The sequence below is a fragment of the Corvus kubaryi genome, unplaced genomic scaffold (assembly GCF_017639235.1).
Source record: "Corvus kubaryi isolate FWS band 111438036 unplaced genomic scaffold, C.kubaryi_AGA036_p1.0 129, whole genome shotgun sequence".
Taxonomy (NCBI): domain Eukaryota; kingdom Metazoa; phylum Chordata; class Aves; order Passeriformes; family Corvidae; genus Corvus; species Corvus kubaryi.
Window position 1 is genome coordinate 1130343 of NW_024580664.1, and position 23085 is coordinate 1153427.

Genomic DNA, 23085 nt, shown 5'->3' on the forward strand with positions numbered 1-23085 from the left:
GAGTTATCTCTCGTGTGAGTTAAATTTCTTCAGTGCCCTCAAATGGTAAAACCCTAACAATCTTACATGCTGTAAAACATTTCACACCAACTGCTCCTACCGAGGGAAAGGACTGCTTTTGTGAGATGTCTTTTTTCCGTCTTTTATCGCGCCGCGCAGCCGGGAAAGGCCCCGACACCGCCCCCGCTCCCCCCTCACGGGCCCGCGCGTGCGCGGCTGACGGGCCGCCCCTCCCGCCCCCCTGGCGGAGTCCTCCGCCGTCCCGGCGTGCCCTGCGCGTACCACGGAGTGTGGCGCCGGCCCCGCCGCGGTCCCTGGCACCTCCGTGCGTGCGAGGCGGCGCGGCCGCGGCGACATGGCGGGCGTGGGGCGGGCGGAGGAGCGGGAGCAGCACCTGAACGGCGAGCTGCCCCCCGAGCCCGAGGACAGGGACGGCGCGGCCGGACTCGGCGCCGAGGATGGCGCCAAGAAGAAGCGCAAGAAGAAGAAGAAGGGCAGAGCGGGCCCCGCGGGTAGGGGCCGGGCCGCGCCTTGACCCTGCGCTGACGGGCTGGGCGGCGTGAGGGGCCGCGGGCCGGCACACCGGGGAGCGGGCGCGGCGGCGGGCGGGCGTGGGTGGCTCAGGGGTCCCGGCGTGCGAGTGCGGGGCGCCGCCGAGGCCGCTGTCCCGGCCCGTGGCAGTGGTGCGGGCTAAGGGAATCCCCGCGGCTCGGAGGGGGCTGGCGGTGCCCGGAGGATTCTGCTGCCGGTCGGTGGGTGCTGGAGATGTCGTCCCCGCTCTGGTACGCGCAAGAGAAGCCACCGCTTCCTTCACCCTCTCCTATGCCCTGAGGGGAGAAAGGTGTAAGACTGCTGCTGTAAAAGTCATGGCGCGTGGTGGAGGCTCTGCACCCCTCCCAAGTTCTCGGAGAGAGCTGGAGCAAGTCTGGGCAAATAGCGTAAAGGCGCGATGGTTTGGGTTTGTTTTAGCAGGCCGTCACGTAGTGATGATCGTGCTGTGCGTTTATAATTATCTACTTCACGCCCGTATTATCTCAAAAGAGCAGGCTGCTGCTATGGCAAGAAGAATTAGTTACCCTGGCAGAAAAAAGTAATCAGAAGTGTCAGGGTAATCTACCTTTACATGCAGGTTTCAGTAACAGCACCTGTCACCGTAAGTGTTCTACCACCTTACACGTTGGGGCTGCTTTGAGACAGAAAAAACCATTAGGTGCTCAGGTGTCTGTAGGATGAGTACAACATAATGTTTCTATAAAGTTTTGGGGGCTGTTGGTTACTAATGTGGAGCTAATGTTTTACTGTAAGTCATACTTTAACTTTACAAACAGGACAAGAAACTGATAAAGAAATGGAAGGTGCTCTTGATGATGTAGCAAAACAATTGGACAAGCAAGCACTAGAGGAGAAGGAAAAAGATGATGATGATGAAGGCAAGTATAACTTATGTTCTCTCCTAACATTTACAGTTTCAACTTCTTCCAAGCCTCTGTTTTAACAGACTGTTTACAGGTGTCTTTCTTGGTTTGATTTTCATTTGGTTTCTTTTTGGAGAGGTGAGATGCAACTATCTATACTTTCTACTTTTCGTCAACAATTTTGCTGTCACACAGGCATAAATATAAAAAATAACAGGAATACAAGCCTTGTTAAAGGTTTGTGTTTTCAAGGATCTAGCTACTGGAGGGGAATGTTTAGTTTGAGATAAGGTAAGCTGTAAATCATTCTCACTTGCATTACTGTGGTTAGCAGACATTTGTGTTCTGAGTTATGTGTCTTATTCTTGGCTTAAAACAAAACTGAGCAAATTTTAAGGGTGCATTTTAATTAATAGGTTTTAGAGTCTCTACCAGTGACTTGAAACCTGCTCATCTGTAATTACAATTTTTCACTAAAATTGAGTTGGGGGGCGATAAATATATAAGCAGGACACACACTTTGTGTGTTGCTTGTGCTATGCAGCTGATTTTCCAAGCAAGAACTTTGAAAGTGTCTGTATTGAAATCCAGACTAGGTCCATCTTTTCTATAGGAATATCTGATAAAGGTGCTATATTTCCTTTGGTTAGGAAAACCAACCTTTTGGTTCTATTTCAACAGAAATAGATGTTTAAGAAAGCACATTTCTTAAATTAGTAATTTAGTTTCCTTTTTCTGAATTAGCATATAAAGTTGGCTCAGCACTTAGAGCAGTCTGCCTAGAAATCTTCTTAGTTCACTTGCTGGAATTTGTCCTTCTGGAATTTAATTTTAATGAATTGGGTATGGAAGTTTTAAAAAATTAAATCAGTGTGCTGAGGCATATTAAATAACAAATTTGTCTTTGACCATTATCAATCTGCAGCATTGAGATTAATGCAGGTACTTTCCATAGAAATGTATTCTGATGGTTTGTTTTGTGGTATCTTTAAGGTTATGGAGTTGGAATTGATGCAGTATGTGCTTTGCCATCATTGCAACTTGAGGAAGAACTATTGAGGAGGATAGTGAAAACTGTATACAATGAAATCTTTGAAATCATTAGAATAGTTAAGAGGTCTGTCTCAGGAGAAGTAACGTTTGTAGTTGCAGATCAAATGCTGTGCTCTCCTATCCTTTTTTGCAGTATTAGCAATTAGTATTACAGTATTAGCATAATGAAGTGATGTTATGACTGAATTAATAATCTTTTTTTTCCACTTATTAGACTTGGATGTGTTTTTAGTAAAACTGATACTTTTGCAGAAAAATTAAAACTAATTTAAGTTTTTTGAAGACAGCTGTTTTCTTGCCTGTACTGGTTCTCAGTATTTGCCATCTTAATTGTGTAGTTTCAGAATTGTTTCTTTAAGACGTGCTGCATTAGATTAAAATCAGTAAAGTACCTACTCCCTTTTTTCTTTTTTTTATTTCCCTTGATAAGCCCATAACTGAGTGGCCTCAAAAAGGAGATTCTATAACTTTTGAACTCTAGGGAGAGATTAGGAAGTGCTCTTTGGATTTCCCTTGCCATGTTAAAATATGCTGATATGTAACATTTTCGCATGATACTTAGCATTTTTGCATGCTAAGTTATTACATGGCTATACCAAAATGATATAAGGTTGGACTTCTGTTTTGTGAAGATCTGGAATTGCTTTTATGGTGACAGTTTTCTTCATTAGCAGCTAAATAACCTGAAGACAAACAGGATATTGGTCAGATGCAGTAGTTATGTTTCTGGCAGCTCAGTTAGTCTGCAGCAGTCTTCAAGGACATGAAAGCCTAGACAGGGTTAGTTTGGCTCACAGTTGGCAGTTTCACGTGCAGTGATGTATGAAAAAGCCACAATATGCAGGTAGCAACAACACCAATATGTAAGAAATGCTGGGCTTTTTTCCCTTCAGTTTAGGCCTAGCCTTTAAAAAAAAATCCAAAAATCACTTTGGTGAATGAACTGGAGTATATCTAAGTAATTTCTTTATGAATGGTTTGAGCACTGCTCAAGGTCAGGAGAAAATGTGGCGAAGTTATCACATTTTAAAGAAACTTATATGCACTGCTAAGGATTTTTGGTTGCCTATGAAATATAGATTGATGAAGAATCTGCTAAGTGGAGACTATGTTACAGATACAAAGTATTTATATTTGCAGTTTTTTACAGAAACTTAAATTAAGATACTTAATGCCAAAATGAGCTGGGGAGGGGCAGGAGTGATATTTCTGAAATTTGCCCCAGCTGCAGGATTACAGCACTCATCATGGCATAAAAACGCAGATGCTAGTCACCATCATGGGAGGCTTGAAATCTACTGACTGGAACAGCTGATCAGTGTTGTACTTTGTTTTTGTTTCTACATGCAAGCCTCTGTATAAATATACTCAAAATTGAATGCTTTCACTTGATTCTAGAAGTTCTTTCAATTTTACTTTTTGCTGTAGTTGAAAATGTTCTAAATGTAGACGACTAGTACTTGTCAACTTTGAAAAGAATTTGTGTTTAGGATCAGAAGGTTTAGGTAGCTGACAGCACCTGAGATATTGAGTGTGAAGTAAGTAGGCATTAGATGTAGCCAAATGCAAAGTCTGCAGGGTTATTGTTACCTCCGAAATGTGACTGTAAATGGTGTGGCTGATTCTTGGTGCTTACATGTTGTGCTCCCTGGAAACCTCCCACTGGTACGTATTCGTAGAATGTTTTGGGTTGGAAGGGACCTTTAAAGGTCATCTGGTCCAGCCCCTGCAGTGAGCTGGGACATCTCCGTCTAGATCAGGTTGCTCAAAGCCCTATTCAGCCTGAGCCTGACTATTCCTAGGGATGGGGCATCTTCCACCTCTCTGGGAAACCTGTTCCAGTGTTTGACCACCTTTGTATCTCCCATGTGCAGTGGTTTTGCTGAGTGTTGTTTGTGACCTTCCCTGTTATCTCAAGATTAAACTTACCCTGGCCAGGAGTGCTGTCACCTTTACTTCTTTGGGGTCTTTATCTTTTCAGATGCAGTAAGTTCTTTTAGCTGAAGCATCAGAAGATGGATTGAAAGCAGTAGTTTCTAGCTTTTTGTTAGCTGTTGTGTCTAATACAGTTCTCTCCTGTGTCCTTCAACAATTCCAGGCATCTAGTTGCTTGCATTGAAAACAGAGGAATATGTAGGACTTCCTGAAAACTGAAGCTTTACCTGAGCTCTGTTTTTTCCTCTGTTCAGTGATATGTTTGTTGTCAACTTAAAAAACTATTTTCTGACGTTTGTGTTTGGTGTAGGGACTGGAAATGCTGATGGTTTGGTGGCAGCTTCTGGATGTTGTCTTTTAATCCATTAAATTATGCTGTGAGAGAAGTGTTTCCAGATAATCCAGATGTTTTTGTGTTTTGTTCAAACTTCTTTGGTTCTTTAAGATTATTTTATGTTCACCTGAGCACTTTCTTTCCTATAGATGGAGAGGGTGAAGGAGATGGAGCTACTGGGAAAAAGAAAAAGAAGAAGAAAAAGAAGAAAGGACGTAGGTATCAAGCATAAAAATACAGACTATGTGAATATTTGGTATTAAGTGTGTACAAGTGCTCTTCTTGGCAGCGGAAACAAATTTTGGGCTGCAGTTTGTGTTTGTAGGCTAAGTCTGGCCAAGTTGTCTTCTTTCTGGTATCCCTGAATGCCATTGAGGGCATGCATTGGCCTTGAGCATTGGCCAGATAGAGTCATATGAGGGCACTGTGATAGGATGTTGTCTTGGTAGAAACCCAGATTCTAGTTAAGGGGATCATAAATAACTTTTGCTGTTTAACTTTTATGGTTGAAATAAGATGGTTAGTATTTCCAGAGTCCCATGTATAACACTTTCTTAAATTATACTCAACAGCTAAGGTCCAGACAGATCCACCTTCTATTCCAATATGTGATCTATTTCCCAGCAATGTATTCCCGAAGGGAGAAGAATGTGAATATCCACCAACACAAGATGGGTGAGTGTTTTAAGCTTAAGAAATAAATGTGTTCATTTTGATGTGCTGAAAAAAATGTTAATGTACAAGTAATTGGACAAAATGAGTGATGTACTTTGAATTTTGCCCTTTTTTTTTTTTTCTTCAACTGGATTATCCAGGAACTCAATGAATACAAGTCTTCAGGCCAGAAGTGTTTGTCCTTCCCTACCCTTTTAATTGAGGTGTAGTCAGTATGAGCAGAATTGCCATGAGGCAGGGGGCCCTTGAGACCCAGGATACCAACAGGCTGTCAGTAGGCCGCTTGTGAGAAAAACGTTTGAATTAGAAGTGTGAAGGTGTAAAATTCCGGGAGATGAGACGCCGTTATGCAGCAGTTTTGTGACCACTGAGATGCCAAGTTTTTGTTACTTATTTTTTGGTAGGGACATGTCAATCTCTCCATTGAATTTAAAAGCCTACGTGGTATACTCTACTTCGCTTCTCTCTCTTGGAATGAATAGATAGTTATTGTAACCTCACCTGTATTTTGTAACTCATAGTGATGTGGGAATAATGTGCAGCTGCACTAAACAAGCTACGGCTTCTAGTGATTCACTAGAACAGAAATCTGCATCCTTACGTTTTTACAGGAGACAGCTATTTCTTTATGCTTTGTTAGGAACTAGGGCATACCAACTTGAATGAGTTTTCCTGGTTTTTTTTTTTTTCCTATGTGAAGTGTTGTGGAAGGTTGTATTTTACCTGGGAGAGACAGGGGATGCATGGCATAGAATTAGTTTGAATTGCATGAAAACCTGAATGAAAAGACCAAGTATTACTGAAAACTTTGAAACTTCCCAGGAAATACTAAATCAAAGGTCTGAAAAAGTAGTTTAAACCAAAGGGAAGAGAGTAGGGTAAGTATTTATGTGTCTGAAAGCATTGTCTAGTTTTCAATGACGTTTTCTTCAGAATGAAATTACTATGAAATGGATTTTATTGGTTATTTAAAGTCAATACCTGTTTCTCGTAGAGTAATAGTAAGTACTAGTTACATAAGTAACGTAAGTAAGAGTCTAGTACACCCTATAAATTGTGGTCAGATAATATGGTTTCATTTTTGAGATGAAAATTTGCTTTTGAGGAAGCTTTTTCTTCTTTTTATGACTTCAATTTGAACACAAGGTGTACTCCTGTTTATTTATAAATTATTGCTTTGTTTGCATGCACAAGATTAGCATGCTAATGAAGAGCTTTCACAGGATAGTTCCGACAGGCTGATCCAGGAGTGATTCTTTAATGTTCAAGAGTTAAGTATTTTTCTGTATTTGCATATGTGCTACTTTCATAAGAATATGATTTAAGTAAACCAGAAAATTAGATTATAAACATCTTAAGCATGTACATAGTTTATTAACAAATAACACACTGTTTTTACACCTCTGATGCATATATAGCTATTGAAGAGTAAATTATTTGCTCAGGTTTAACTATTATTTATTGGAAAGAAAAAGGATAAAAGCAATAAAAACAAACCTGCTTTCATAACAGGATTTAATCAGGGTGTCTTTTCTGTACCATGAGTGTTCTGCTATGGAGGAAGAATATACGCTTCTAAGGAACCCGAAATAGTTTTCCTCATATAACGTGCTTAAGCAAATATGTGCTTAGTTTTGTTCCTAATTTAAATATTTAAATCTTACGATACTTTAGTATTTCCTAATATAAGCAACTACTTAATTAGTAGCTGTCATTAATTCCAGGATATTTCATATTCTGAGTAATAGTTTCGTTTTATATATCGGTGGGGCATTTTTGTACCACAACTCTTATTCATGCTGAGGTCAGTAGGGTTTTTGTCTTTGATTTTTTTTAAGAGTTGCACTTCTATTCTTAACTCTTGATGTCATGTGCTTTCTAAAGTTACCTCTCATCAGCCTACAATTGTGTATTTTGTGTGAGAAGTTCAACTAGAAGTGGTTGTCATTCAAATTTCAGCAAAAAACCCAGCAGATAATTAAGACTTACATAGACAACAAGACTAACAGGTTTAACATTTTTATATCTCCAGTTTTTGGGGGTTTTTTAGGCTTGTGTTTTTTCTTGAAGACACCTGAATTTGAAATGATGCAACCAGGAGGGCAGAAAAGAAATAAGTAATATTTTAGGATACACCAATTCCGTTAAAGTAGAGTTAAGGAATTCTTGACCCTGCCTACTTGTTTCTGCCCCTGTGCTGTTAGAGAGTCCAAGTTTGCTCTGGAAGGTACCTTGAAGATCATCTAGTTCCAACCCACCTACTATGGATCGAGGCACCTTCCATAACTTCTCCAGACAACCTGTTCCAATGCCTCAACACCCTCACAGTAAAGGATTTCTCCCAGTTTCCAATCTAAATCTACCATCATTACCATAATGGTAATAGCTATTACCCCTCATCCTGTCACTACATGACCTTGGAAATAAGTCCCTGTCCAGCTCTGCCTTTCAAATTCTGGAAGGTGCTATAAGGGTTCTCTTCTCCAGGCTGACCAGCTCCAACTCTCCTCAGCCTGTGTTCATAGGAGTGGTGTTACAGCCACGATCATCTTCATGGCCCCTCCTCTGGACTCACTTCAACAGGTCCACGTCTGTCTTACGCTGGGCTCCAGAGCTGAATGTAGTACTTCAGGTGGAGTCTCACAAGAATGGAGTAGAGGGGCAGAATCACTTTCCTTGACCTGCTGGCCACACTGCTTTTGATGCAGCCCGGTGTATGATTTGGCTTTCTGGGTTGTGAATGCACATTGCTAGGTCCTGTGGAGCTTCTTGTCCACTAATGCACCCAAATCCTTCTCAGAGCTGCTCTCAATCCATTCTTCACCCAGCCCTTATTTGTGATGGGGTTGTCCTGAGCCAGGGTGCAGAACCTTGCACTTGGCCTTGTTGAACTTCATGAGGTTCACATGGGCCTACCTCTCAAGCCTGTAATGGTCCCTCTGGGTGGCATCCCTTCCCTCCAGCATGTCTGGATTATCTGTGTGAAGATAATCTGGGGAAATTATTTTCTGGAATTCTTTGATCATTAAAATCTAGTTTACAGTGTGTGATCCTGTAAAGATCTGTAGTAGTGAAAACTATGGGCTGTGAACTGGAGTGAAAAGCTGGACTAAATGGCTTGGAGCAAGATTTGAACATCATCTGACATGTGGCGGGCAGCACATTAAGAAGCTGTCAAAAGCTTGTTAGCTCATGTACCTCTTGGAGGACTTGATGTTTGGTGTGAGGCCCTCATCTGATCAATTGACCTTTCACATGTTCTGATGTGCTTAGGCCCAAGCATAAATTCTTGTTGCCTCCCTTCCTGAGCTCCCAGGTGGCAGTAGCGCAGCTTTGTCAGTAAAATGCTTTGGGTCTGATACAGTGTTTTTACATGCAGAGGCTGTTCTGTCCCCTGTCACTTGAATGAAGTGACTATCTGCTGAAATACAGTAAGACAGAGTGAGGATGGCTTCCTGCCAGTTTGCTGGAGTTTGCACTCAGGTCTGTGGCAGGTGGCAGAGCAGCTGCCCAGACTCTGTCAGCAGTTCTTGCTACCAAGGGTTGTTCACTGCTGGAATCCAGAACAGTCTGAAAGGATCCTTGAGTCTCTGTCCCCAGTGTTCTTCTGCAGTGCACCTTTTCCGTCTTCAATGACTACTGTGCTGGCGGAAGTCCAGTTTTCTAGTGGTAGTGCAGGGGCCCAGGTGTTGCAGCCCGTTGCTTTCTTTTTTTGGTAGAATTTGCCAGATTTAGCCAAATTGTAAGAGAAATATGTGTGGTGCTTGCTATTGGAACAAGAAAACTGCTCAGAAAGGTAAATATGGTATTTCTCCTTTGCACTGTTGTTACTTTTATCTGAAAAGGAGCAGAAAGGTCAATGGAAACAAGCACAGGGGTCTCAAGATATTTTGGATCCTCGCATCATCCTGAGAAAGGTTTATGGACTGGCCTGTTACCTTCCTTTACCTTTTCAACTCCTCTTAAATTCTTAGTATATATATATACTTATAATTTAGATATAAGTGTATATTCTTAGTTCACAATGCAGCAAAATTGCAGGGCATACTCTCTTGGTTCACTTGTACCTGTTTTTTGGCTGGAAAGAAGACTATCAAAATGGAGCTAAGTTACATGTCTATGAAACGGGTAAAAACCTACACCTTTGGATTTCAAAAACTAATCCTTTACACTCTGTGTACTCAGTTGTTTGCTTAGAATCAACTCATGTACATTAATTTCTAAATTTGAAAACTTCGGCATATTTCAGCATCTTTGGTCCATCTTGTCCACCACCCATTTTCTTTTTAAGACTCACCTGCCAACACATGTAGCTGCGTATTGTCCTTAGTAGTTTTTGTCTTGCATAGCATGTATGGAGTTCTTTGAGTCATCACTGGGGTTTTTTGCAGTGTTACATGGCTGCAGCTTCACCATTTGAAGGGTTATCTCTACTTTGTAGTCAGAGTAGTCTTCTAGTTAAGTTCTGACAGTTGTTGGAGTACTCAAATTACGTTTGTTTGTTTGCTTTCATGGAACCTTAGTTGCATTGGATTTTTTCATACTGCAAAATATATTCAAAGCTAATCTTATACTTAGTCCTGTATTAAAAAATATTAGTGTATTTGTTCTGTTAACATACCAAAGAGCCAGAATGAGTGGTGTTCTCCTGTAACAAATGTTAATTCACCATCCAGCCCATTTAGAAAGTAACATTCTGGCATGTGTCATAGTTACCATGCACTGTGTTGGGTGTTATTACCTAAATATTCTGAGTGTGAATGAAAATAATACTGGAACTGCAAGCTCTTAAATTTTGAAGATGCTTATTGCCTGTGTCAGCAACAGTTTCTGGGCCAAGCAGCCATGCTGCAGTGCTAAGGTTCATCTCTATACAGTAACAACGCTGTCTGAATGAGTGTAAGATTGTGAAAAAAACAAACGTTTTGCATGAGTAGAGCCTGTTGCAGTTTTTTTCCCTGCTGAATTTATGGTGGAATTGCAGGCATTAATAGGAATTTTATATGCCTGTTCTGTCTCTTTGAAAACTTAGGCAGCCTTCAAGCACCTTGCTTATCTGGGCCTTTGGTAGGATATTACTGCCTTTCACAGCTGCTAGTCTGTGGTGCTGATAGATTTTTTTTTTTTTTTTTAACAGGCTTCCTTTTTTCTGAAAATTGTCAAGATCTTTTCTGTTACACACAGGGGAGTGTATGCCTGACTGGTTAATAAACACTTCGCAGGCTTTAGACAGAAGTTGTAATCACTGCTGTGGTTATAGTAACTTGCTTGAAACATTTCCTTTATTTTCAAGGCGAACTGCTGCTTGGAGAATAACTAGTGAAGAAAAGAAAGCACTAGACCAAGCCAGCGAGGAAATCTGGAATGATTTTCGGGAGGCTGCAGAGGCACACAGACAAGTGAGGAAATACGTTATGAGCTGGATAAAACCTGGAATGACAATGATAGAAATCTGGTGAGGACACACATCTTCTTGAAAACCTCTGCTGTAGATTTTTCTTCATTTTCCGGAGTGGGAGAGATTTAGTCTCAGTTTCGTGTGCTTAATTCACTGTGTAATGAGTGTTGGGGAGATTTGTGTTTGAAGTACACAACCAGTGTTGCCAATTATTTCCTTTAAGTTTCCTCTTGTATTTTTAGCTTATGCAGCTTTACAGGGCCTAGGATTATACTGAATTTTAAACTAAGCATTCCATTATGTTCACTTACTTTGATTTTATGCTTCATTTAGATTTCAGTGCCTTTGCTGCTCTGCAGTGGTGCTGGGAGAAGCAGCAATAGCAGTAGCACTGCTGCCGCTTGCCAGAATTGTCATGAAATGCCATGTGGACAGTGCAGGTGCAATCTGTGGCTGGGACTGGGCAAAGAGGCATAAAAGCAGCATGGCTGTGTATTCAGTCCAGGGCAGGAAGGTTTTGGACTATGTTAAGTCTTCATGGACTGGCTGATGTTTCTGGTGGAAACACAGTGGGGTTTTTTATTATTCTCAGCTAGTAAGAAATAACTGAGCAAATGGATTAAGATGAATGTGAATTTGGTTAAGTTTAAAGAAATAATTAGCCTGGACTGATTTTTGTGACTCTTCCAACTATTACTTTTTCTGTCCTTCAGTTTATCTAGAGTGAATGTCTACTGTCCAAGTACTGCACTGATCCAGAACAGTTTAGCTTCCAAAATCAGGTGCTTTCAGCCTGGTGTGACTGAGGACTGTGCTGACAAGAGTAGGATAGTAAGAAAGCTAATGAGAACTGATCCCCAAGGTAACTGTGCAAGGATAACAGACATAATATACCATGAGGGAAAGTAAAAGAAAGGCAGCTCACTAGTCTGGGTGAAACAAATCTGTCATAGCAAATTATGCAGTTTGACTGTTCTAAGCAGTCATTTTCTCTAAACATGACTATTTTTCTTAAAGTACCTCAGGCTATGGGGTCTTGCTGATTAAAATACGCTCTCTCTTTTCGTGTTTCTCTGGCTTTCTTAAAATCACAGTATGGTGCACTGCAGAGAGCTGCAGTTTACCTCATTCACTGACGCTAAAGGAGAATGCACTGGTGGACACGTCTATTTGTGGATTTGCAGTAGCTAACATCTTGAGATTAGACAAAACCCCAAAACAAATGCTAGTCTCACAAGGTTTTATCACAGTTATCACTCAAAGTTTTTAAGAAAGGTCCTTTTATAATCAAACTTTTTTTAATAAATAAGAGGCTTTATCTCCTTTTTCTCACCTCCTTTTAAATCACAGTTATTGTAAAGAATGCATTTAATTTGCCTAACCTTTGCTTGTATAACCTATGCTGCTCCAGAAGAATGGGTTAAATGTAGCTTGTAAAGGATAAATATTTTAAACTTAGATTAAAAACACTAGAGAAGTACTCATTTTTGCCCAAGAAAGGATAGAGGAAACAACACAAAGAACTGAAGGTTGTGTTGTGCTTATGTTTTTCAGCCTAGGCTTGTCTGTCTACTTAGCATACAAATAGTTCGATTTGCCATGAAAACATTTGCTTTAATATTTTTCTGAGTTTTTGTTCTTGCATTGATTTATTTGAAGTCATCATAAGAAATACTAATGACAACTGTTCTATTCTTTTTTTTTTTGTTTTCTTCTCTCTCCCCTCTGCCTTTAGTGAAAAACTAGAAGACTGCTCACGTAAGCTGATAAAGGAAAATGGTTTAAATGCAGGTCTTGCATTTCCTACGGGGTGTTCTCTGAATAATTGTGCTGCCCACTACACTCCCAATGCTGGCGATCCAACAGTCCTGCAATACAATGATATTTGCAAAATAGATTTTGGAACACATATTAGTGGTTAGTTTTCATTTATCAATTAAAACGTTGAGAACATTCTTCAGTGCAAAGAGTGTGAAGCTAACTAACTTCTGCTGATTTCAGGTCGTATTATTGACTGTGCTTTTACAGTCACATTCAATCCAAAATATGACAGATTATTACAAGCTGTAAAGGATGCCACAAATACTGGAATAAAGGTATGATCATTATGTAAGTAATTTACAAAGTCTTTTTTAGTAAGTGTTGTGATTATTTTCCATTTATATTTGCACTTTATTTTCAGTGTGCTGGGATAGATGTTCGTCTCTGTGATGTGGGAGAGGCCATACAGGAAGTTATGGAGTCTTACGAAGTTGAAATTGATGGCAAAACATACCAAGGCAAGTTCTTTTCTTTATATATGGGTAGTTGTTTTAGAAGTGTGTAGATGTATATAGATTTGTTCAAATATTGATTTTGACATATGATACTGAAAAGACTTTTCTGCTAGAAGTATGGTATAAGTCTTGCATAAATGCATGCTTATGGCTGGCTTGCCTTTCCTCTGGAGAAATGTTCTTGGCTTATCCTTCCAAGTATTGTATGTTTAACAGATAAGATGAATGCTAAACAGCAGTTTTGAACTGTACAGATAATTTTATACTTGCTGTTGGCTTTATTACTAAGTTTTTGTTACTGTTGGAGTTGCTGCTCTTTAATAATGAAGCTTTGCTAAAGCGTACAAAACTGACTTGTGTCTTGGCTGGTGTTTGTACAAGATGCATGGATAGTTCTGTGTTCAGTTCCTCTGCAATATGATGAGTCTCTACTGTACTTTTAATATGGGCTAACAAACCAAATTGCCTTAAAGGATTTACCATTTGTTAGGAAACTGCCTGTAATATGAATGTTTTCTTCCAAAGTGAAGCCAATTCGCAATTTGAATGGACACTCCATTGGGCCGTATAGGATACATGCTGGAAAGACAGTACCCATTGTGAAAGGAGGAGAAGCCACAAGAATGGAGGTAAGTTGAGTTCCTTAATCTTTCTCTTGAGGGTGACTGCAGGAATAGTATTTCCTGTGCACTTTCAATTTGTAGTTTTTGTGATCCTGGTGAATAATTGCAGGAGAATAACTGCTGTACTGTGTAGTGCTCCTGTAAAGGAGTAGTTTTATCTCAGTGGCTTCTTCATTTTACACCTGGAGTGTTCAGGTATCTAACACTTTCTGAAATTGAAGCCTTGGAACCCTGCTATTAAAACAACAAACGACCAAACAAAAATCCCAAAAGAAACCCACAACTGTTGAAATCTGAATGGCTTTAATGATGCGTACTGAAACTCTTGCTTAATTATTTCTCAGTGTGCATACACTATTTAAATGGAGCGTTGGAATGTTGTATTTAGGAGCATGGAAAAGGACAGAAATTCATATTTAGGGGTGAACTGGAATTCAGGAAATCAGTTTTTGTGAAAGGTGTTTGGACTTGTAGGTCATTCATACTCCTTGTTTGTTTATTCTGTAATGAAATCTTCTCTTGCTCAGGTAATTCTTGATAAATATATCTGTAGTGTAGTTTTGGCTAACTTTTTGTGAGTACTGTTAGATATAGTATCTTGAAAAGCTTCCAGTGCAGTTTTTTCTGCAGATACAAAATAATTACGTGTATTTGGAGTTAACATGAGAGGGCAGTTGAAAGATGTTTGGATAGCGTTCTGGAGCAGGGGAAGGGCAATGGCTGTACATGATGTGACGAACTACCAACTGGGGAGGCAGTATTCAAACATGGAACCTGAGATTTAGCCACCAATTTCACAGAAGCTTGTGTTCTAATGAGATAAGAAGGCTTATTTATAAGATGGGTGATGAGATAAGATGCTTTTAATTTCATTCTAAGCCTCATCACTAATGATCCACCTGTAAGTCTGAGAGGGTAAATAAGACTTGTAAGAGCTGAATAGGCACAGGTGTGGTTGGGACAGGATGGTTTTCTGAGGTAGGCTCACTTTCATCACCCAAAACTTGTATCATAGTTGTTGACCTATGATGCACACAAAAAGACAAAGTTTTAACTATCATCTTACCTATAGGACTGTGTAAAGGGATTAAGAGTATTGGAAAAGGAAGATAGAAAACTTGGCTGGTTCTTAGTTTGACTTAGTTAATGGCTTGGTTTTGGGGAGAAGACATTTTTTAATTTCTTCAGTTTCTATAGGTTACTTAGGACACAACCCTACATCATTAAACACAGTGAGTTTTGCCAGTGAAGAATGTGAAGCATAGCCAAGGTCCTACTGTACTGCGCTAATTATAGTATCAAACTGCAATCTAGTGAGTTTTTTGTGAGTAATAGAGCCTCTGATGATCCTTATTCAGAAAAAGTGTGTGTTAAGTGAATCTTGTGGCAGCATTGTGTGGGGGTTTTTGAGGGTTTGTGGGTTTTTTAATGAGTCAGTTGAATATTCAGGGACTTCTTCAAGAGTTTATCTTGGATATGAAGCCTGTGTTACTGCTCTTCATATGGCTTCTTATTTTGGGCTTGTGACTTTTAAAGTAGCTTAATAAAATGAACAGTGCAACTCATGGTGTCCATCAGCGTTTGATGCCCTGGCTTGTTAAGTCCCTGTCACAGTCCTGCTGTTAAGGATATGTGAATGCACTCAGCAGAAATGAGTTTGTATAATGGCATTTCAGTATGTTCTTGGCTAGAATTTTGATAATGCCCTTGCAGATATGTATCACCTTCATTTCTTGAAGAAATTCATCTTGTGGAATGGAAATGAGCAGGTTAAGGGTATATACTAACACCTGTTGCCAGAAAATTCTTGCAGAAATTGGGCAGAAAGTTCATCAGTGCAGTAAGTGTCTGTAATCAACATCTATTTGCTGTGTCTAAACTATACATTTCCTAGGACTTTTGTCTGAATAGCACAGGAGAAGCACTTCCAGTTAGCAAATGTAGTTTCTTAGCTGTGTTAGATGTATGCCTTGACAATGTTTTAACAGCAATGACTTTGAGAAATTGTGACTACAAACACGCTGATACTTCTGGCTTGAAATAAAACGGTAGTAATGTAAATAGTTGATGATTTGGAGATATCTGTAACTCTAACATGTGAAATCTCCATGCTGAATTTTTTTCTACATTGATTTGGCAATTGAATCTTAATTACTTGTATTCAGAAGTTATTCAATACTGAGATGTTGTACCACAATGACATAGTGTCACATTTTCATATTGCAACATGTTCCTTTTTTCTCTCCTTAGGAAGGTGAAGTGTATGCTATCGAAACCTTTGGTAGCACAGGAAAAGGCGTTGTTCATGATGATATGGAGTGTTCTCATTATATGAAGAACTTTGATGTTGGGCATGTGCCAATAAGGTTGGATTTTGTTGGTGTATTTTGTAGAGCTACCACCCCCTTAGATTTGCTACAGTGTATGTTCTTCACCAATTAATAAGGCTGTCAGGATTCAAAGAGCAGTACTAGCAATATTCTTGTTAAAAAATACACTCTGATTGTAAATCTGTAACAATACAGAATTATTTCAAAGAAACTGAAAATGGAGAAAATATGTTTTCAGAATTTTATATTGTTTTTTTAATAATCTCCCTACCATTATTTTTTTATGATTAGTAATATATAGATTATATTTGTGTCTTCATCTGTATAGTAAGTATATAGTGGGTTTTCTTTAGTCAATGTCTGTACTTTGGTTGTGTGCCACAATCTTTGTCTTAACTGCTGTTCCCAGAATGTATTCAAGGTATTTGTGCCATCTGTTTTATTTTATGGATATTTTGAGAGTTTCGAGTCTTTGTTTTAGTGCATTGCTGTAAAATGAAGAAATCACTCATTTTTAGTTTCACTGGGTTTGCATTTTGGCATTTCTAGGAGTGCAGCATATTTTCTGAAGCAAAGGCTACTCTGGCTGTAAACAGAGCAGGCAGACATGCTTTTCCATAGCATATACTAGGAATGTGAGATAGGCTAATTCTTCCCATTCTAAGGATCGCAGAAGAACTTCTTGACTGCAAATAAGCTTAGTTCTTAGTAGATCTATGAATATATATTTTTTATGCCTATATATTGTAAGATGCATGAATAAAAAGCTGACCGAGTATTTGACTTCAGAAGTGAAAACTCAGCATTTTAAACCACCAAGCTTCTGCCAAAATTAGTTCAATTACTGATCGCTCTGGAGCAGGAAGAATTCTGTTTTTCTTTATAAAATGCAATGTCCTTTTATTTTTTAAGAGAACGATTCCTGTTCCTATGTTTAGTTTAGCTTGCAGATAGGTTCACAGTCTGTTTTGAAGGCTATCTGTTTGCAGGAGGAGAATGCACTTTATTTTCTGAAGAGAGATCTGATTGATATAGAAAGACATCCCAAGTCTAGGCAGTCTGAAAAGACCTTGCAATCTAACCTTACTCTTAACTGGTGTGTTTTATTTCTGTAGTGAATGCTTGCTGATGATACCTCTTTCTTCTCAAACTCGTTCTTGTTTGGTTTTTTTCTTCAAGGCTTCCAAGAGCGAAACACTTACTAAATGTTATCAATGAAAACTTTGGTACTCTTGCCTTCTGCCGCCGGTGGCTGGATCGCCTGGGGGAGAGCAAATACCTGATGGCGCTGAAGAACCTGTGCGACCTGGGCATCGTGGATCCGTACCCGCCCCTGTGCGACATCAAGGGCTCGTACACAGCGCAGTTCGAGCACACCATCCTGCTGCGCCCCACCTGCAAGGAGGTCGTCAGCAGGGGAGACGACTACTAACTCAGAGCCACCTCAGCACCTTTATACTCTAGGCTTTCTTGGAACATACTATACCAGGATTAATTTGCAACACATTGTCTGTTTTAACAGTGGACTGATGTTAATACTTTCCATATTTGGAAAGGAAGGAATTTAATCTAAGGCAAGTCTTCTAATTGTAACTAACCATGGAAAAAGCTTTCAGGCCTTTAGAAATATTTCAAAAGTTACTTATTTTTTCTGTTCAGGGAAATATGTGCTATAAAGCTCAATTTTTAGTTTGGAATGAGTTATACATTTTGTTCTGAACATTTATGATAAAAGATGCTTTTCAAATATTTATATGACCATATTCCTACTTGAATGCTTTGAATGACTACACCTGATTTCTGCGCCCCAGTCCTCTGATATTGCCTTTTAAACTTCCTGGAATCCATTTTGTAAAAAATAAAGACAAATTTTCAAATCTGAAAATATATATACTTTTTAGAAGTCTGGTTATGATTCTGGTCAGGAGTCCACTGCGAAACTGCTCTATTAAATATTTTACAAACTTGATTTGCCATTTCTTGTCTTGAAACTGGACCTTGTCTTACCCTTCATGTGAAACTTGGCCTTTCATGCTTGTTTAAGTAGTCTTGTCAGTGCTGGGATACAGGGCAAGAAGTCATCAATGCTTTACAGGACAAAATGTGACACCTACAGTGAAGGTGTGTGGTAAAGGTTTTGAGAGTGCCAGTCTTCAGTTTAGACTTCAGCTGTATTAGAACATGCCAAATGCAGTTGGTAGTCTCTGCTACTGGTGGCATCAATGTGCAGCTTTGGGCTGAAGTCAACTCAATTTTAGCATATGTCCTACATAATCTTTACCATTGGCATGACCTCTTTGGCACAGTCAAATTTCATGTGATTTCCTGTCTCTAACGTTCACATTTGATTGCACAAGATGTGGGGAACAAGGAAAACAATTTATTTTAGGATGTTAAAAGTTACTTAGTGCAGGCACAATAATCTGGAGTATTTGATGTTTTCTTGACATAAAAAGTCATTATTTGTCTCCCTGCTGCAGTGAAATCTGACTGTTGAATCTCATTTGTAAAGGTAAACTAAATCATGTGGCTCTTCAGGCCTATATGCAATGTCTTCCAGTGCTGTACCTTTACCTTATTAGTTGCATATTAAAATTTTCAGTAGTTACTGGTGATAAAAGTGACATCTCTGTTAATAGGTTGATAACAGTGCCTTAAATGTAAGTGCTTAGGAAACAGAGACACTTCACCTACTCCTTTATAGTCACAGCCTGTCTTTCTATAGAATTCTTATTAAAAGTATCAGTTCCTTTCTCCTCTGTCTTTGGGTAAAAGCTGTATTTTTGTCCTTTAAAACCTGAGCATGTGAGCTGCAATTTAGAGGGGAGCAGTGTCATGTACTGCCTGCAGTTTAAAAATAATAGGCATGGGTGGGGTTTTTTCCTCTATTACAAGTATTGTTTAAACTCAATGCTGTTTAAACTTGCAGAAATGGATGGAATGGAATACTGAAATGTGTATTTCTGCTGTTGCTATTCGGGAATTTTGGCATCCCAGCAATGAATTTTAATTTATGCAGCTGTTATGTGTGGTTATGTGTGTCTCAGCTTCCCAAGAAACAGTAGCTAGTGTAGGTGCTTGTGCATTGCGAAGTAAAAGCTGGCACTTGAAAGAATCTCTGGTGAATGGGGTTGCTGGGTACGTTGCTGCTGCTATTTTTATTTATGCTAACAAGACCATACTCTTCTGCACTTCTTGACGTGATCCAAGCAGGTTCCTGGAGCCTGGCTGGCTTCCAGCTCACCTATTTTTGTACAAAGTCTGCTAGAAACAAGACAAATGTGTTTCAGTTTTTGCCTGCTTTATCTGCAATTTCCAGACTTTTCTCTCTAGAAAGCTCAGTAGGACTTGGGATTGTTTCTATAGCTTAAGGCTTTCTTAACTTCACTGATGGTTACTTTAAAAGCATTTGGTTTTACAGATGAATTACGTGTTTTCTTCTCTGTGTCTTTTTTTCTTTACTGGAATATAACAGACCCAGACTAGCACAGCTAGTTTGAACTATGGCCTCTTAACTTTTTAACTTGCTGCCTGTTTGTTAGTTCACATGTGGAGGCTGATAATCATGTGTAACAAATTGTAGTAGAAATGACTCAGAAAAACACTTGCAGAGCGTGATGATTATTGCCTATAAATTTAACTGAGTGTATCTGGATACAAAAGTCCTGTGCTGCTGGCCCTCCTGCAGCCTCTCACCCTCCTACCCAGCAATATAAAAGGCAAGCCCTATTTCTAATCTCCTTAAAATAAATTAATTTCCTACTGCTTTCATGCTCTTCAGGCTGCCTGTTCCTGTTGTTGTGTTAAAAGTCCTGGCCATGCTGTCTGGTAAGTGAACCATGCTCTCTTGTCACTTGACAAAATTAAAAGTTTACCAAAGACTTTTGAGCCAGATGTTGAAGTCTGTTTTCAAATACCCAGAAGCTGGGGTCATCTTGTTTCTTGTACGTGCACCAGAATGGTGATAATTTTTGTGGCGATTATTAGGTACCAGAAGCTATGTGGCAGGGTTTTTCTTTCACACAGACCTTGTGAGACACATCATTAGAGCGTCTACAGCTTGACGTTGAGTGACGTGTCCTTTTGATGAAGGTATGGACTAAGATTTTCCTAATTCTAGACTCAACTAACATGCTTCTCCTCTTAGATGTGGCTAAGACGGGGCTGGCGGGTGCAACAAACGTGGCCGGCCAAGAAGTACAAGTTTTGCATGGAGGGATGGGTTTGGTCATCTTACGTTTCTGAAAGCTGCTGTAGCTTGGGTACTTTCTGGAAAATAAAAACTTAAAATACAGGGGCTTTTCACCTAAAAGCCAGATTCTGCTGCTTTTACTGAAGAGGCAGTAGTGTTCAGAGTCACAGGTTTCCTTTTTAAACTCTTTTCTGCTTTTGCATTGGTGGTAGATTGTCTTGGAGTTTATAGCACTTCACATTTTGGCTAAGACTTGCCACCGTACAAGAGAGACCAGGGTTTTCCTTTTTAGTGGCAGATTTCATTAAAAAATGGAAATAAACTTGGTGCTAAGTAGTGTTTCTAAGGACTATCCCCATGAATGTACTCTCCTACTCCAGAGTCTAGCTTGTGAAATAACAAACCAGTTTGTTATCTTTGTGGAAGCTGCTGTGTAGCCACCTGGCTTGCAAGGGAGATGGTATTTTAAGGGTGAGTGTAACCATAACATTTCAGAGAGGAGGCTGAAATACGGCATGTGGGGAGGCAAGTGAAGTTCCTGTTCTAGCAAGAAAACAACTGCTGCATCTTTCGGCGTGATTGCATCACGTTCACTTCAGTGTATCAAAATACTACTTGTATTTCAGACCAGTACAAAACCGTAGTAGGATGGTATGGAAACTTAATGATGGCATGTGTAAACGTAACTGGAATTGGTTAATTTGCTTTTTACAGCTGGTGTTTGTAGAGATGGAGGAATTTTACCAAATCCTACTTTCTTCCAAAAAAAAGTAAGTCTTTTCACTGCTATTAATTTTCCAGGATTATGCACTGTTGGTACTCGGCCTTCTGTGGAACATAAGTCAACTGTCCAGAATGGGAGGTGGGCAGTATATTTCCCCCAGTCATTGACAGAATAATGCTTTTGCCAAACACTTTCACGAAGGTGTGTTTAAAGACCATGTAACTTGAGAAGAGCATGGCATGCTTTGAAGCAGGTTATCATTTTTTAAGACATATGCATAGTAATTTTTTTTTACCAGGATTCAAGAGACTTTTCTGTTTTTATAGGTTTGAACATTTCAATGTTTTTAAAGTAAAAGAAAAAACAAACAGCTCTGCTGTGACTCTTTTATCATCTTTGATTTGTGTTTTTGCTGTGACAGGTGCCCAACTCTTTTAATTCAAAGTCATACTCATTTGAGCTTTGCTTTGCATTTCTACTGATACTTAACACCTCCCTTCTATAGGAAGGGCTTTAGGAAAAAACCCAAAAGCTGTGTAGGCTAGTCAGCAGTTCAGATGAACAGTAAATTTTTTGCCTAGCTGTTTTTGAAGTGTCTGTGTCCCTAGTTTTTGAAACTACATTTTTTTTTTTTCTTTCAGTAAGGCTAAATCTCTGAATCCCTTAAATGGCAGAGGGCTCTATGGAAGCCTTTATTACTACTAGAGAAAAGTGAAGGCATGGGGTCTCAGGATGCATTAATCAATTACCACCTGGGACTGGAAACAGTTACAATTTTTCAGTTTAAGGCGATGCTACTTTAGCCTGTATGCTGCATCCCTGTGATCTCTCAGCAAGTTTGCAGATGACACAAAGCAGGAGGAGTGGCTGGTAGGCCAGCTGGGGGGCACTACCACACAAGGGGAGCAGGACAGGCCCAGGAAATGAGACAAGAGGAACCTCATGCAGCTCTGCAAAGGGAATCACCACTCCTGCTCCTGGGCAGGAATCACCCCAGGCACCAGTACAGGCTGGGTGGGAAGCAGCTGCCCAGAGAAGGACCTGAGGGACAAGCTGTCCATGCGCCAGTAATGTGCCCTTATGGCAAAGGAGGCCAACAGCCTTATGCCTTAATCTGGTTAAAGGGTGCAGAGCTACTACATGAACTAGTTAAGAACTGAAGCAGAAGCTGTGGAGAAGAGCACCTGAATTAGCTCATCTGTGTGGTGGACTGCACTAATCATCTCTACCCTCCCCCCTCCCTCAATTCGGAGGACTAGAACTCTCTCTTTGTCCTTCCCTTCTCTTGTTCTACCCAAGAGCAGCAATGGGAAGAAAACTGGATTTGCTTTTGCTGAGATAACGATGTCTTTCAGAGAAAGTCTTGAGACTCAGCAATCTTTGCTGCAATGCAGGGGAATAGCTGTAAGTACAGCCTAGGCAATCTTCTAGTAAAGATGGCAGGGTAAGATTCCTTCTAAGGGACTTGAGTATGTGCTTAATAGCAGTGATCGAGACTAATGAACTCTTACACCCAAGTTGTTCTCTACACATCCAAAGACAGACCCTTCCATTAATGCTTGAGTCTCTGGAGACCCCTATGATCTCCTAAGAGATTTGCTTGGAAGTAAAAAAAGTATCAGAAGCCTGAAAGGCAAATTTTCTGAGCTATCTGTAAGCAGAGAAAAGGGTTTAAATTACATTCATTTCCTCACCAGCAAGAAGAGCAGAGGAAAGTATTTGAAAGACTCAATAGCCATAACAAGTACATTTGTCAGATCACTCACTTGAGCAGGTGGCTTTTGGCAAAAAAAAAAAAACCAAACCCACAAACACAAAAAAACCAAGCAACCAAAAATAAAAACCCCAAACCAACACCTGAACTGTTTTGCATACTTAATTAGGATGAGCACAAGACCAAGAAGTTTGAGATCTGAGGCTGCTATGTGCTTGCTATATGCAAGCTATGTGCTATATGCTATATGGCATCTTTCAGAAACAGAAATGATAACAAAAGTCATTTATAAAACCAGCTGTTAAATCACTGACAGATGGCCAAAGCAGTTGTATAGTTAATGTTAGAAAAAATCTAAAAATTATTTTTAAAAATGTAATGATAGTGTAGGAATTAATTCCAGTCCACACATGCTC

General features: G+C 39.8%; 1 protein-coding gene across 1 annotated transcript; it reads left to right on the top strand.

The window, feature by feature from the left end:
* The first annotated feature begins 255 nt into the window (after positions 1 to 255).
* METAP2 (methionyl aminopeptidase 2) lies at positions 256 to 18008 on the top strand. The gene is made up of 11 exons (XM_042026007.1): positions 256 to 512; positions 1329 to 1430; positions 4887 to 4952; positions 5310 to 5412; positions 10706 to 10867; positions 12546 to 12727; positions 12812 to 12906; positions 12993 to 13089; positions 13612 to 13715; positions 15960 to 16075; positions 17219 to 18008. The coding sequence occupies exons 1-11, from the start codon at positions 356 to 358 to the stop codon at positions 17469 to 17471; spliced, it is 1437 nt and encodes a 478-aa protein (XP_041881941.1). The 5' UTR covers positions 256 to 355; the 3' UTR covers positions 17472 to 18008.
* The last annotated feature ends 5077 nt before the right edge of the window (positions 18009 to 23085 follow it).

Coding starts and splice junctions, on each gene's coding strand:
- METAP2 (XM_042026007.1), top strand. CDS start 356: ATGGCGGGCGTGGGGCGGGCGGAGGAGCGGGAGCAGCACCTGAACGGC. Junction 1,431..4,886: donor AAAAGATGATGATGATGAAG/GCAAGTATAACT, acceptor TCTTTCCTATAG/ATGGAGAGGGTGAAGGAGAT. Junction 13,716..15,959: donor GAGAAGCCACAAGAATGGAG/GTAAGTTGAGTT, acceptor TTCTCTCCTTAG/GAAGGTGAAGTGTATGCTAT.